The sequence below is a fragment of the Drosophila montana genome, unplaced genomic scaffold, assembly GCF_035044405.1.
Source record: "Drosophila montana isolate Dmon_TW-CO22-7 unplaced genomic scaffold, ASM3504440v1 contig_2666_1, whole genome shotgun sequence".
Classification (NCBI taxonomy): domain Eukaryota; kingdom Metazoa; phylum Arthropoda; class Insecta; order Diptera; family Drosophilidae; genus Drosophila; species Drosophila montana.
In genome coordinates this window covers 738,270-751,307 of record NW_026997533.1, presented here as the reverse complement: position 1 = coordinate 751,307, position 13,038 = coordinate 738,270, and the positions used below count along the sequence as shown (strand labels likewise).

Below are 13,038 nucleotides of genomic sequence, written 5' to 3'. Positions count from 1 at the left end.
CCTTATATCTATATCCTATAGCTATATCCTATATCTATATCCTATATCTATATACTATATCTATATCCAATATCTATATCCTATATCTATATCCTATATCTATATACTATATCTATATCCAATATCTATATCCTATATCTATATCCTATATCTATACCTTATATCTTTATCCTATATCTATATCCTGTATCTATATCCTATATCTATATACTATATCTATATCCAATATCTATATCCTATATCTATATCCTATATCTATATACTATATCTATATCCAATATCTATATCCTATATCTATATCCTATATCTATACCTTATATCTATATCCTATAGTTATATCCTATATCTATATCCTATATCTATATACTATATCTATATCCAATATCTATATCCTATATCTATATCCTATATCTATATACTATATCTATATCCTATATCTGTATCCTATATCTATACCCTATATCTACATCCTATATCTACACCCTATATCTATATCCTATATCTTTATACTATATCTATATCCTATATCTATATACTATATCTATATCCGATGTCTATATACTATATCTATATCCAATATCTATATCCTATATCTATATCCTATATCTATATACTATATCTATATCCTATATCTGTATCCTATATCTATACCCTATATCTACATCCTATATCTACACCCTATATCTATATCCTATATCTTTATACTATATCTATATCCTATATCTATATACTATATCTATATCCAATATCTATATCCTATATCTATATCCTATATCTATACCTTATATCTTTATCCTATATCTATATCCTATATCTATATCCTATATCTATATACTATATCTATATCCAATATCTATATCCTATATCTATATCCTATATCTATATCCTATATCTATATCCTATATCTATACCCTATATCTATATCCTATATCTATATCCGATGTCTATATCCTATATCTATATCCTATATCTATATCCTATATCTAATTTCGGGGACTTTTCTGCTCTCAAGCTGTTGTGTGTGTGTCGAATATTTAGTCGAAAAAAAGGCACAGTAGGCGACGAGCCATTAATTATATACGAGTTGTCATAAGCACATCGGGTAGCGAAAAATATTCAGTCTCTAAATATCTGCCAATGTTTCAAGTCTAAAACAAGTAAATTCAAGAAAGGCGCATTTTAAAGTTAACCTCCTTTTTGTATTCGTTTTCGTATAGCGTTTGGTTAAAGTGCATCCATTAGATCCCGATTCCCAACATATAAATGCATATAGATACCCTTAAATTTAGCCCCTAACAGGCAAGTGCAAGTATAGTACACAATCAGCAAAAGTCCCTTCAATACGATCTTTATTTGACTTCAGAGTAAGTTCACAATAATCTCATAACCTCAAATAATATTGCTAATAACTGTAGACACATGCCATCTCTTTCACGCCCCCGCCTTTAAATACAGCTCGCAGGAAGGAAATTTCAAAAAATAAATTAACTCTCATTCAGTTCTCGCATCAGAAGACAGATATCCAATGTTGGGAGGAATACCTTTAAAGTACAGTCTGCATAAAACGTAAGTGTGTTGACGTTCCTAACCTACAAAATTTTAATAACTGTTAATACAAAGTGCAAAAAATATATAATATTGCTTCTGTTTCCATCGGAAAGTGCATTGATCGTGAAGGAAAAGATTTCTCGGATCTAGTACCAGAGTTTTGATTTGGGTCAAAAGGAAAATACAACATCTATATATATATATATATAGATATTATTTATATATCTATATAGAAAGGTTGGGTTCTTTTAGTACAAAAACATGCAAACGCATTTTAAAAATGATCTCGTTTAATTCAGGTACAGTATATGGGAGCTCTTCCATCGATCCCATCGAAAGGCGGCTATCGAAAAATATTGGCAAAAATATCTTTGAAATACCGTTTGTACTGACATCCGTGTAAGTGTTTACATACTTTTAGCTACGCTCATTATCTCAAAATGTTGTGCGTAACTGTACTTACACCCAAGTCAGTTTGTCGAAGGGACGACGCATCTAATAAAAAAATGCATAAAGAAAATTGCGAAAAGGCGGCCGCATACAATATTTGGAAAATATAAATCAATATAGATATAAATGTAAGTGCTCAAAAGTAATTGCCAAATATTACATTTAATACTCTCTGCTTTTAACGCGTTTTCAAGAAGAAGGAAGCGAATTTGTTGGCAGTCAAGAATAAGTTTAAGGTAAGTATCGAAGAGAAGTTAGTTCTTTATTTATTATATATGATAAAAGGTTTCTCTCTTTGTTTTTCGTACAGTGTTTGGAAGTATCAAGGAGCCGAAATCTTTTGGAATAAATATCGTAAGTTCTTTTGATAAGCTATTAGCCGTGGTTAGATAATGCGTATAGTATAAAAAAAAACTGTCGTCTTTCTCTCTCTAATTTGAACATCTTTATTGAACTTTTTGGTGAAAAAAGTCGAAATTCCATTTGTAAAATTACGTCCGTGCAGTAGAGTCTAGGGATATTTATTTTGAAGTAAATATAATAGGCAAATCCAAAAAAGAATCGATCTTTTTCAAACCGATCTCATTAATTGTTTTATTCCCTAGGGCTTTTGAATAACCGCCAAAATGTTACCATATTACGTTTATAGTCCGAATGCCGCATGGCCAGCCTTAGCATATTTTTCTAGTATCTGGTATTTATTTGGTATTTATATAAGGCTAAACGTTTCTTCGTCAACGATTTTCTTCCCAGCTTCTGATTGGCCAGCGCCACACACGGCTCGCATCGCCTTCAAATCAATTTCTAAGCTAGGTATAGGCTACAGGTATCTAATCCGAATTATTTTAAAGTAATTATAGTAAGCAAATCCAAAAAAGATTCGATCTTTTTCTAACCGATCTCATTAATTGTTTTATTCCCTAGGGCTTTTGAATAACCGCCAAAATGTTACCATATTACGTTTATAGTCCGAATGCCGCATGGCCAGCCTTAGCATATTTTTCTAGTATCTGGTATTTATTTGGTATTTATATAAGGCTAAACGTTTCTTCTTCCCAGCTTCTGATTGGCCAGCGCCACACACGGCTCGCATCGCCTTCAAATCAATTTCTAAGCTAGGGATAGGCTACAGGTATCTAATCCGAATTATTTTAAAGTAATTATAGTAAGCAAATCCAACAATGAATCGATCTTTTTCTAACCGATCTCATGAATTGTTTTATTCCCTAGGGCTTTTGAATAACCGCCAAAATGTTACCATGTTACGTTTATAGTCCGAATGCCGCATGGCCAGCCTTAGCATATTTTTCTAGTATCTGGTATTTATTTGGTATTTATATAAGGCTAAACGTTTCTTCGTCAACGATTTTCTTCCCAGCTTCTGATTGGCCAGCGCCACACACGGCTCGCATCGCCTTCAAATCAATTTCAAAACTTTCTGCGTAGTCTAAGGTAATGTTGAAATTCGTAAGTGACAAATAACTTCTTATTGTATATTTTTGTGAATTGCAGCAAAATGGCGCTAACGCAAAAGTCGGGCTCCAAGCAGTTTGTGAAGAACGTGATGGTAATGAAGAAGGACACTTGCTCGGTGCGCGAGCTGCTTAACTGGGTGAACGCGGAGATGCAGTGCGACGTGAAGGAGCTGTCCGAGCTGAAGACGGGCGGCGTTTATTGCCAATTTGTGCACAAATTGTTTCCGGCCGAATTATCGCTGACCAAGGTCTATATGTACACGAACGCCAGCTACGAGATTGAGGCGAACTTTAAGCTGCTGCGCAACACCTTTGCCAAACTGAACATCCGCAAGGATGTGCCGTACCGCGAGCTGGCCAAAGGTCGCGGTCATTACGAGTTCCTCAATTGGCTGCACAAATTCCACAAGATGAACCACAATGGGCGGCCGTACGATGCGTTCAAAGAGCGCAGGGGCAAACCGATCGGACTCAAAAGAATTGTGGAGGCGGAAAGACGCTTCGATTATGCCGCCTATTTGCGACGGAGCAGTACGATAGTCGCATCTGTGTATCCCCGGAAGCCGGTCGAGCTGGTGCCCCGCGCGCACAGCCTGCTCGGCATTTCGGAGAGGCCGGATAATCTTGTGCCCCTGAAATTAAACCCGCCGCCAGACAAGTCAAAAGCCAAAGCCAAGGCTTTCCAGTCAGCGGCCGTCCGAAGAGCTGCCCAGCCAGAAGCTGTCGGTAAGTCGGTTAAACCAAGCTGTGAAGATCGATCGGACGAATCACTGCAGTCGACACCAGAGTCCCTGCCCAGCGTTCCATTAAAGCAAGTTTATCACAAGCGCATCGAGTCGCCAGCCCGAGAAGCAGAAGACCCGGAATCATCAAACCCGGAGCCACATCCTGCCGTACCATCAACAAAGCGTCTGAGCTATAAACGTTCCCATTCGACAGCCAAACGAGTTCCTCCCGAACCAATACAAGCTGGCAGCGAATCACTTTACTCGACACCAGAGCGAATCTCTGCCGTGCCATCGAAGCGTGCTAGCTATAAACGGAACCAGTCGCCTTCTCGCGAAATATCTGCGGAACCAATTGACGCTTGGTTCGAACTACTCGAGTCGCCATTAAAGCGGGTTGATTATAAACGTATTGAGTCGCCAGACCCATCGATATACCCGGAACCACTTGAGCCTGACCCAGAGTCGATATCCAAGCAAACCAACTATAAACAAAAGAGGTCGACAACGGATATAGCTTCCCAGGCTGGTTATGAATCGACTCTGGAACCCAGCGTGCTATCAAAGCGTGTTGGTCATAAACCAAAGCCTTCAACGACTCGCGGAATAGCTCTGGAACCGGTTCACGCTTGGCTTGAACCACTTGAGACGACAGCGGAGCATCTTTCTTTCATGCCATCAACTCGTGCTGCTGGCTATAAGAAAAATAGGTCGCCAGCAGAACCTACCCCGGAGTCAGTACCTGCCGCAGTATCCAAGCGAATTAATTACAAGTGTCGCAACCATAAACGAACTCAGTCGCCAGTCCAAGAAATAGTCCCGGAACCGTTCGAATCCTGTTGTCAACTATGTGAGCTGACCCCGGAGTCGGTACCTCGCGTGCCATCCAGGCGAGTTAATTATAAACGAGTACAGTCGCCGGCTAAAGCTGTTGCCCCGGAACCAGCTGCGGTCGGCTATGAGCCAGACCGGGAAATTCCCCCGGAGCCAAAGCCTGAACTATTAAAACGTGTTAAGCATAAATCAATTCGGTCCGCAACTCGCGAAAAAGCTCCGGAGTCACTGCAGGCTTGGTTTGAGCCTCTTGAGTCGACACCGAAGCAACTTTCTTCCGTACCTTTAAGGAGTGTTAATTATAATCGAGAAAGAGCCCCGGAACCAACACAAGCTAGCTATAAACCGCATGCGCCGAGCTCAGAGTCAGCTCCTGCTCCAACTTCAAGGCGTGTTAATTATAAACGAGTTCAGTCCCCAGCTAAAACTGTCCCCTCGGAAACCCCAGAGGCTCGCTATGAGCCAGCCCGGGAAATAGCCCCGGAACCCCGTTACGAACCAGTTTCGACACCGGACCCACATCCCGCATCCGTACCATTAAAGCGTGTTAAGGATAAACGAATTCAGTCCGCCGCCAAAGTAGCTCAGAAAACATCACAAACCGATCAGGAACACCTTCAGCCAGAACCAGAGCCACTTTCGACCGTAGCATCTCGGCGTTTAGTTCCGGAAAGATTTCAATCAGAACCAGAGCCACTTTCTGCCGTACAATCTCGACGTGTGAGTTCTAAACCAACCCAAGAGGTAGCTCCAAAAATTCCACAGGCTAGCTATGAACCACGGCAGACGGAATCGGATCGACCTTCTGTCAGAAAATCAGTGAAACCAATTTGTGAACTAGCTGGACTTACCACTGAACCAGTCGAACCAGCGCCTGCGCAACCATTACACCTGGAGGAATCAGTTCAGTCGACACTGGAGCCATTAAAGCGTGTTAATTATAAATCAATAGTTCCGGAACCGTTAGAAGCCTGTCGTAAACCAGTTGAGCCGGCACCGAAGCCCATCTCTGCCGTACCTTCAAAGCGTGTCATTGTTAAGCGTATACAGTCGACAGCTAAAACAGATCCCGCGGAACTACCACAGGCTGGCTATGAACGTATGTTGTCGACACCGGAGCCACATCCTGCCCAACCAACACAGCGTCTTCATTCCAAACCAATCTCGTCGATATCCCGAGAAATAGGTCCGAAATCATCCGAAGCTGGTCATGAACCACTTCAGGTGGAACGAATTCCCCTTCCTGACGCACCAACCCCGTCGTCATCCCGAGAAATAGCTGCGGAATTACCACATTCATATTTTGAGCCCCTTCCTGACCCACTCTCGCAGCGTGCTAAAATTAAACCAACCCCGTCGACATCCCGAGAAATAGGAAATCGGAAATCATCACAAGCTGATGATGAACACCTTCAGTGGGAAGCAGAGCCTCTTCCTGATCCTCCAGAACAGCGTGTTAGCAATAAATCCATCCCGTCGACATCCAGTGAAATAGGTCGAAAACCATTACAGGCAGATCAGGGCACACTGCGGTCGGATCCAAAGCCTCTTCCTGACCCGGCGACATCCCGGAATAAAGATCCGGAATCATCAGCGGCTAATCAGGACACACTTCAGTCGGACCCAGAGCCTCCTCTTGCTGACCCGCCATCAGATCCAATCCAACATCCTACCCCGCCAGCATCACGAGAAATACTTCCGGAATCTTCACAGGCTGATGAGGGATCACTTCAGTCAAAGCCCGATTCGTCAATAGATAGACCAAGGCCATTGACATTGTCTTCAGCTGTTTTGAAAGTCGGGCAGTCCGTGGTCCGTGCTTATTGTGAGGAGAGCGGTTGTGTCGCATTGCCATCGGATTCGGACTCTGAGGACGAGAAGGACGATCATATTTGGGACGTACGCCGTCAGATCGTGTTGTTGCGGGATAAGCTTACGACAATTGAGACCATACTTCTGAAGTACTCTGCGAGTTCGCGGCAAAGTGTTAAGAAACTAAAGCGCTATTTACGGAAACAGCAGGTTGATGAACCATTCGTCCTTGGCAACTTTTAAAAATACCCGTTTCATATACCCGTTACGTTTAAAATGTTCTGTTCTTGTTTTATACCGTTTATATTCACAGTGTGACCAATTGTCACCATCTGTTAACCAGTTTTGGTGTTTAGTAAATTTTTTCGCATATGGCAACACTTGAATAGCTTTTTTGTGTGAAACTGCCTGATTTTAAATATTGTTCAGTGTGGCCATTTCCTGTGTGACCATTTTACACCATCTGTAAAGGAGTTTTGGTTTTTAGTAAGTTTTTTCGCATATGGCAACACTTGAATAGCTTTTTTTGTTTTTTTGTTAAACTGCCTGATTTTAAACATTGTTCAGTGTGGCCATCTGCAATGCAACTGAAATTCCAGCAATCTGACTATTTGCAATCTTTTATTTAGATAGAAACCAGCGCTGAAGTCGCGCAGAGCGTAGGGAAAGCAGTTCTAGGCAAAAGAGAAGCGAGCTGAACAACAGTCCGATCAGAACCAGGACAAATATCACATGCAGCTCCTGCAGGCCCAACATTCGATAGCCGCTCGCCTGCATAGCTCTCAAGCTCTCGTCCAGCTCCCAGCGTGCCCAAATCGCCAGCAGTCCCACGGAGCGCATCCACATGATCTCCTCGTTGAGCTCATCGATCAGAAAGGAGTGCTTCCTGAGGTACATGGTCAGCTGCAGGTCGATCACATCCTGTGGTATCAGCTCGAAATGATTCCCCGCCTGCTGCTGTTGAACTTGTTCACTAAGGCGATTGTACATCAGAAAGATTTCCAGCATAGTGGCGGCCACTTGCCGTTTGTCTCGTGGACGCTCCGCTAGGTAATGCAGGGGCTGCAGCAGGGTGCCGTCGCCTTCGAGCATGCGGAATCGCAACTGCTGCACGGTGGGTATCTCGGCGAGCACATCGTAAATGCCAGCCGAGAGGACAACTGTATAGTTGTGGGTCGCCAGCTCCTCGATGGACTGCGGCAGCCGATTCAGCTGCTGCGTGCGTATCAGATGGTAGAGCAGCCCCTGGTATATGGTGCGTATGAGTAATGTGTAGAGCATCAGCATGACGCAGTGCACACGCTTGGCGATTGAACGCGGCGTCTGCAGCATGGGCATGCCCACGAAGATCAGCTCCAAATTGAGCCAGATGGAGCCCTGCTCCCTAAGCAGCAGTAACCGGTCCATTGCCAGGTGCAGCAGAAGCGAGAGTGCGAGCACAAGGCCAATGGCTAGCCAAATCGTAGTTGGATATGGATAGAGCAGAATGTCCAGGGAGCTCAGCTCATATGTGATGCCCAAAACGCCGAACCGGACGCTTGTCTGGTGATAGTTGTGGGTCGATGTGGCCAACAGGCTGTGTGCCACCGTCTGACGAATGCCGCCCACACACAGATCCGCCTCACCACGTTGCAACTGTAAAGAGAACAAAGAGAAGAGAGTCATTTGGATGGAGAAGGAGGAAACATGACACTCACCATCTGCAGCATTCTATTGCCCAACAGTCCCGGTCCAGGCGGCGGCTCGCGCACCTGGATGGTCAGGTTGAGTCTCTGGATGAGCGTTTGCAAGAGGCGCCCCTCAAGGCCGCCAGCGATGCGCGCATCGGATCCCGCTTTGGCCTCCAGCTAGAGGAACGGCGGCATATGCCAGAGTGCGGCACGCAGAGGGCAACCAAAGAAGTTGCTCAGTTTGCGGGGAAAGATCTGGGGATGGAGCATGTGGCTGCCATTGTAGCGATTGATCAGCTGTGGACTCATATCAGCACAGCTCCGCGGACCAAACGGCAGATACGTGTACAACAGGATCTCCCCGTTGGCCCTCTGCACCTGGACGTTGCAATTGATGAGCTGGTGGCGCCAGCAGTGCGCAAATATGCGGCGCATCTCGCCGAACAGCAGACGATCGCGCGCCTGCAGAAAGATGTAATAGTACTCGTTGTAGTTGTAGTCACGGGAATAGGACTCCAGCTCGATCTCTGCAAAGGCCGCATACGAGTCCGTGAATATGAGATTGTAGTGCCTGCGACCAGGGATAAGCCGGCGCAGCATTCCCTCTTGCACAATGACAATCTGAAGCGGTGCTATGCCCCAGCTGCGAAAGAGTATGCTCATCATCTCGTTGTAGAAGTTGCACGTGTGATTGTTGCGGCAGCAGAGGGTCAGCACCAGCGACGGCGTCACGCTCATTATATAGCTGTGGACCACATGCAGCAGGGCTTGTGCCACGTACTCATTGATGTGATTCATCTGCTCTCCGGACAGATCATGATACGACTGCAACAGCTGCGATATGTTCATCCTGTGCCCGCTATTAACTGCCAAATGTGCCAGCCATTGTCCCCCAGCTGGGGCTGGGCACCCAGCTTAGGTTCAACCACGCGCCAACTTTTGTTTATCTTTAACATTAATTGCCCCCTGTAAATAGTTTATGATTAATGATACATTGGATAAGTGGTTGCAACATAATCGATACTTGGTTTTTTGTTGTGGCTTACACCGTTTTATTATTTTTATTTTTGTTTTATCGCATAGTCTTTTGCTTTTATTGATTTACAGTTAAATTCGAAAATTCTATCTGCATTCAAGCGTAACCAACTTAAAGTTCATATAAAACGTTCGCAGAGTTGCCAGATCGTTAAAAGTAGTTACCATGGTCACATTAAATGAAACGAACGCATTTTTGAGTTGCAGTTATAGCACATTCCGTTAACTGCAAGCGTTGCCAGCTTAACGTACGTTAACCCGTACATAGATGTAGCGCTGCCAGATCGCGAAAGTAAGAAGGCACGACCCACAGAAAAAATGCAGCACAAAGGGTAAGATATATATTTGTAACGGCAATTCGACAGAGTTTAGGGTATCTCATAGTCGTACACTCTCGCCCTAAACACTTTTGTTATTAATTAATCGTAATTTGGGCTGCTGCTAAGGGTGATTCACCCGTCGTGCATTATTTATTGATTTCTATAGAATTTAAGACAAACTCAAATCAATCCTTGACCAGCTGCTGCACCGTTGCTGGCTTGGTCAGTCGATGGCAGAGGAGCTCGGCGCAAAAAATCAATATGGCCAGAGCATAGAGAACGCCCATCAGCGTGTAGATGCCGTCCAGCTGGCTGAGCTGTTCGTTTTCGTGCTCCTGCTGTGCCTCCGGCTGCAACAGCTGCGTGTTCCTGTGGCTGTACTCGGTGAAGGCGGCACGTCGCCAAAAGTCAATAAAGCCGCTGGCATCGAGACGGCGCAACAGATCGTTGAACTGCTCTAGGAAATACGAGTGCTTGGGCATATAGATGACCACCTGCTGCAGATTGACGTATTGCGTAAGGATATGGTAGCTGCTCCGACGGTTTGTCGCGCTCAGATGGGCATGGGCCGAGTCAATCCCGGTGATGGCAAAGTAGCGGCTGTTGCCGGACCGATGCAGTGCATCCAGCACAGCCTCATCGAACGGCGATGAGATGCCCACAAAGCTGTCATAGTTGCGCGCCACCTGGGGCATCTCGCGTAGCATGCTCAGTATGTTGGTTGTGCACAGACCTCGAAAATTCCGCTCCAGCAGCTGCTCAAAGGATTGCGGCAGCGTTCCGAACAGCTGCAGCCTTATGAAATGGAACAGCAGCGACTGATAGACCACGCGCAGTGGAATGCTCCCGTAGAGCCAATGCGCATAGACGATACGCTGCAGCCAGCAGCGCGGCAAACGCACCAGCGTCACGCCCAGCAGCAGCTCCAGCACCTGCAGGCCCATGTGCCGCCAGCGCCACATATAGATGAGCCAATGGATGATCAGCGCGGCGAGCAGCGTGCGCCAAACGCACCACTGGAAAGGGAAATGGAGCAGCGTAAGGCGGCCAAAGCGAAAGTGCTCGACAGCCACAGTGGCCACCAGGGGCGCATAGTAATGGGCCACGGGCGAGGTCAGGATGCGATTGCGTCCAGCTGTTTTGCGGAAATTGCCCACGCTCAGGTTGGCGTGCTGCTTCATCAGCTGCAAGGGCAGAGTTATTACAAAACACCAAAGGCAGGATATATGTATAAGATATTCATAGTTGCCTGCAAAGATGCATAAAATAGACTTCAATCTGATTCCTAACTATCTACCCTTTTTTTCTGCAGCCCAAAGCCTAGTCTGTATGTTAACTGTAGATTTGCAAAGATCGTGTTGGAAAATACATAACTCCTTTCGTGATTTCCAGCACCTAAATAATTTGTTATTTTTTAGGCAGTTTGCTAAGAAAAATACTAAGTGAACGGTAAAATTGAAAGAGGCGCCATTTAAAAATGTCGCCAGACTCGATTTGATACGATAAATAACAGAAAAAACAAGAAGAATATGCTGAACACTAGTCGTATGCTCCTATATAAAAGCTGATGCACGCTAGAATATATCAGTCTACTTAATTTAACTTTTGCAGGAAACTATGAATGCCCCAAATGCAAATATTAAGATGACTAACGCCGAAGAGAATTGCCTTTCACCAAATTGAGAAGAAACACAGAGTCGGTTCCCGGAAAGAGAGCTACAGGCTACTCACCAGCTCTAGGGGTCCCATGGGTCGGCCATTACCCCAGTTCTGCTGGTAGCTGGCGACCGTCTCGAGCGTGACATTGTGCAGCAGGAGGCTGAAATTGAGACGCTGCGCGAGGTGCTCAATAAGCCTAATCTCAAAGCCGGCGGCGCGCATTTTCGCTGCCCGCGCATCCCAGTTGAGCTCCACAAAGGGCGGCGAGTGCCATACGACCACACTGAGCGGGCATTGATGCAGCTGCTGCAGCTTGTGCGGAAACATGGGCGCGTGCAGCATGCGCTGGCCATCGAACCGATTCACCAGCTGCGGCTGCGCCGCCTGGCAGCGTTGCGCCGTATACGGATAATAGGTATAGATGAGCACCTCCACCTGGGCCGTCTGCACCATCACGTTGCAGTGCAGCCAGTAGTGCTGCAGGCAGTGGTCCAGTATCAGCTGCAGTTCGCGCTGAATGAGCGCATCGCGCGCCTGCAAAAATATGAAATAATACTCGTGATCGTCGTAGCCCGCATTGTCCTCGGCAATCTTCGTGGAGCTGTGCGAGATGGCAAATGGCAGGAAGAAAGAAGAAAATGCTTTAAGTGTAACAAATAAGAGTGCTCTAGTCGGGATTTCCCGACTAGAAGATATTCCGAACCCAGCGCCAAGTTGCCGTAAGAAACATTTAATCTTCCTTCTACTAGACAAGAAATGATAAAGATATATTTCTCTAGCTCTAACAGCATGGGACATGGATTTTATCAAGATACTGCCTACTGTCCACCCAATATACCCATTGTACACAATTTCGATGGGTATTATTACCGCAGGCCCTCGTAGGAATCGACCAGCAACAGATTGCAGTATTTGCGTCCGGGCACATGGGGCGAATGGTTGATGTGCAGCATCTGCACTGAGACAGCGCTCCACGTGCTGACCAGATCGCCCAGAACATGCTCAAACCATTTGCCAATTGTCCAGCTGCCGGTGGCCACGGTTATCACCAGCGTTGCGCTGAGCTGAGCGAACACATCCTGGATGACATGCCGCAGCGCACGGACCACATACAAATTCGCCTCCTCTGCCTGGATGCCAATAAGCTTGCTATCCACATAGCTGGCGTAGATTCCGCTCACGTTCATCCCGTACAACATGCATCGGCAACTGCTCAAACCGGACTACTCCGCAGCCAGATGAGCTGCGTATTCCCTGCAAGATAAGATCAGGAGGTAAATATGTATGCTAAGTTAATTAAACACAAATATTGCCGTTACGAGCTCATTTTGTTCTAAACGAATTGTACCCGTAGGCACACATAAAATGTACCATTTTGTTTAAAAAGTACCATATATGTCTGCTTACAACGTTGACAAATAAAAATGACTCAAACTTGTTTAAGTTTTAACTCTTAATTTGAAACAATTACATTTTACCCAAATACAAGCCTTATATATTCAGCTTACGA

General features: G+C 45.2%; 3 protein-coding genes across 8 annotated transcripts; 1 reads left to right on the top strand and 2 right to left on the bottom strand.

Annotated features, from left to right (window-relative positions):
- Positions 1–1,660: 1,660 nt before the first annotated feature.
- LOC135429370 (proteoglycan 4-like) lies at positions 1,661–7,230 on the top strand. Of its 6 annotated transcripts, none has more exons than XR_010436407.1 (6): positions 1,661–1,785; positions 1,848–2,126; positions 2,196–2,234; positions 2,309–2,352; positions 2,604–2,692; positions 2,752–2,809. XR_010436407.1 is itself a non-coding variant. In XM_064683641.1 (3 exons), the coding sequence occupies exon 3, from the start codon at positions 3,515–3,517 to the stop codon at positions 7,085–7,087; it is 3,573 nt and encodes a 1,190-aa protein (XP_064539711.1). In that variant the 5' UTR covers positions 2,309–2,352; positions 3,377–3,450; positions 3,511–3,514; the 3' UTR covers positions 7,088–7,230. The 6 variants fall into 6 exon arrangements, 2 of the variants coding, with proteins under 2 accessions (XP_064539711.1, XP_064539712.1); XR_010436405.1 differs by having other exon boundaries at positions 2,193–2,234; XR_010436406.1 differs by lacking the exon at positions 2,604–2,692 and having other exon boundaries at positions 2,193–2,234; positions 2,752–2,805.
- Positions 7,231–7,465: 235 nt separating this feature from the next.
- Ir7e (Ionotropic receptor 7e) lies at positions 7,466–9,417 on the bottom strand. Its single transcript, XM_064683624.1, is given in 2 exon segments — positions 7,466–8,479; positions 8,542–9,417. Coding segments are annotated over 2 exon segments (1,836 nt in total). The 5' UTR covers positions 9,364–9,417.
- Positions 9,418–9,978: 561 nt separating this feature from the next.
- Ir7f (Ionotropic receptor 7f) lies at positions 9,979–12,727 on the bottom strand. The gene is made up of 3 exons (XM_064683640.1): positions 12,399–12,727; positions 11,601–12,129; positions 9,979–11,053 (listed from the first exon to the last, which is right to left on the bottom strand). Exons 1-3 carry the CDS (start codon positions 12,725–12,727, stop codon positions 10,055–10,057), a joined length of 1,857 nt encoding a protein of 618 aa, XP_064539710.1. The 3' UTR covers positions 9,979–10,054.
- Positions 12,728–13,038: the final 311 nt, after the last annotated feature.

What these genes read in the sequence shown, in the direction of transcription:
- LOC135429370 (XM_064683641.1), top strand. Translation starts at nt 3,515, where the DNA reads ATGGCGCTAACGCAAAAGTCGGGCTCCAAGCAGTTTGTGAAGAACGTG.
- Ir7f (XM_064683640.1), bottom strand. Translation starts at nt 12,727, where the DNA reads ATGTTGTACGGGATGAACGTGAGCGGAATCTACGCCAGCTATGTGGAT. An exon ending in GATTCCTACGAGGGCCTGCG is followed by an intron (nt 12,130 to 12,398) that starts GTAATAATACCC and finishes CATCTCGCACAG; the next exon opens with CTCCACGAAGATTGCCGAGG. An exon ending in CCATGGGACCCCTAGAGCTG is followed by an intron (nt 11,054 to 11,600) that starts GTGAGTAGCCTG and finishes CTGCCCTTGCAG; the next exon opens with CTGATGAAGCAGCACGCCAA.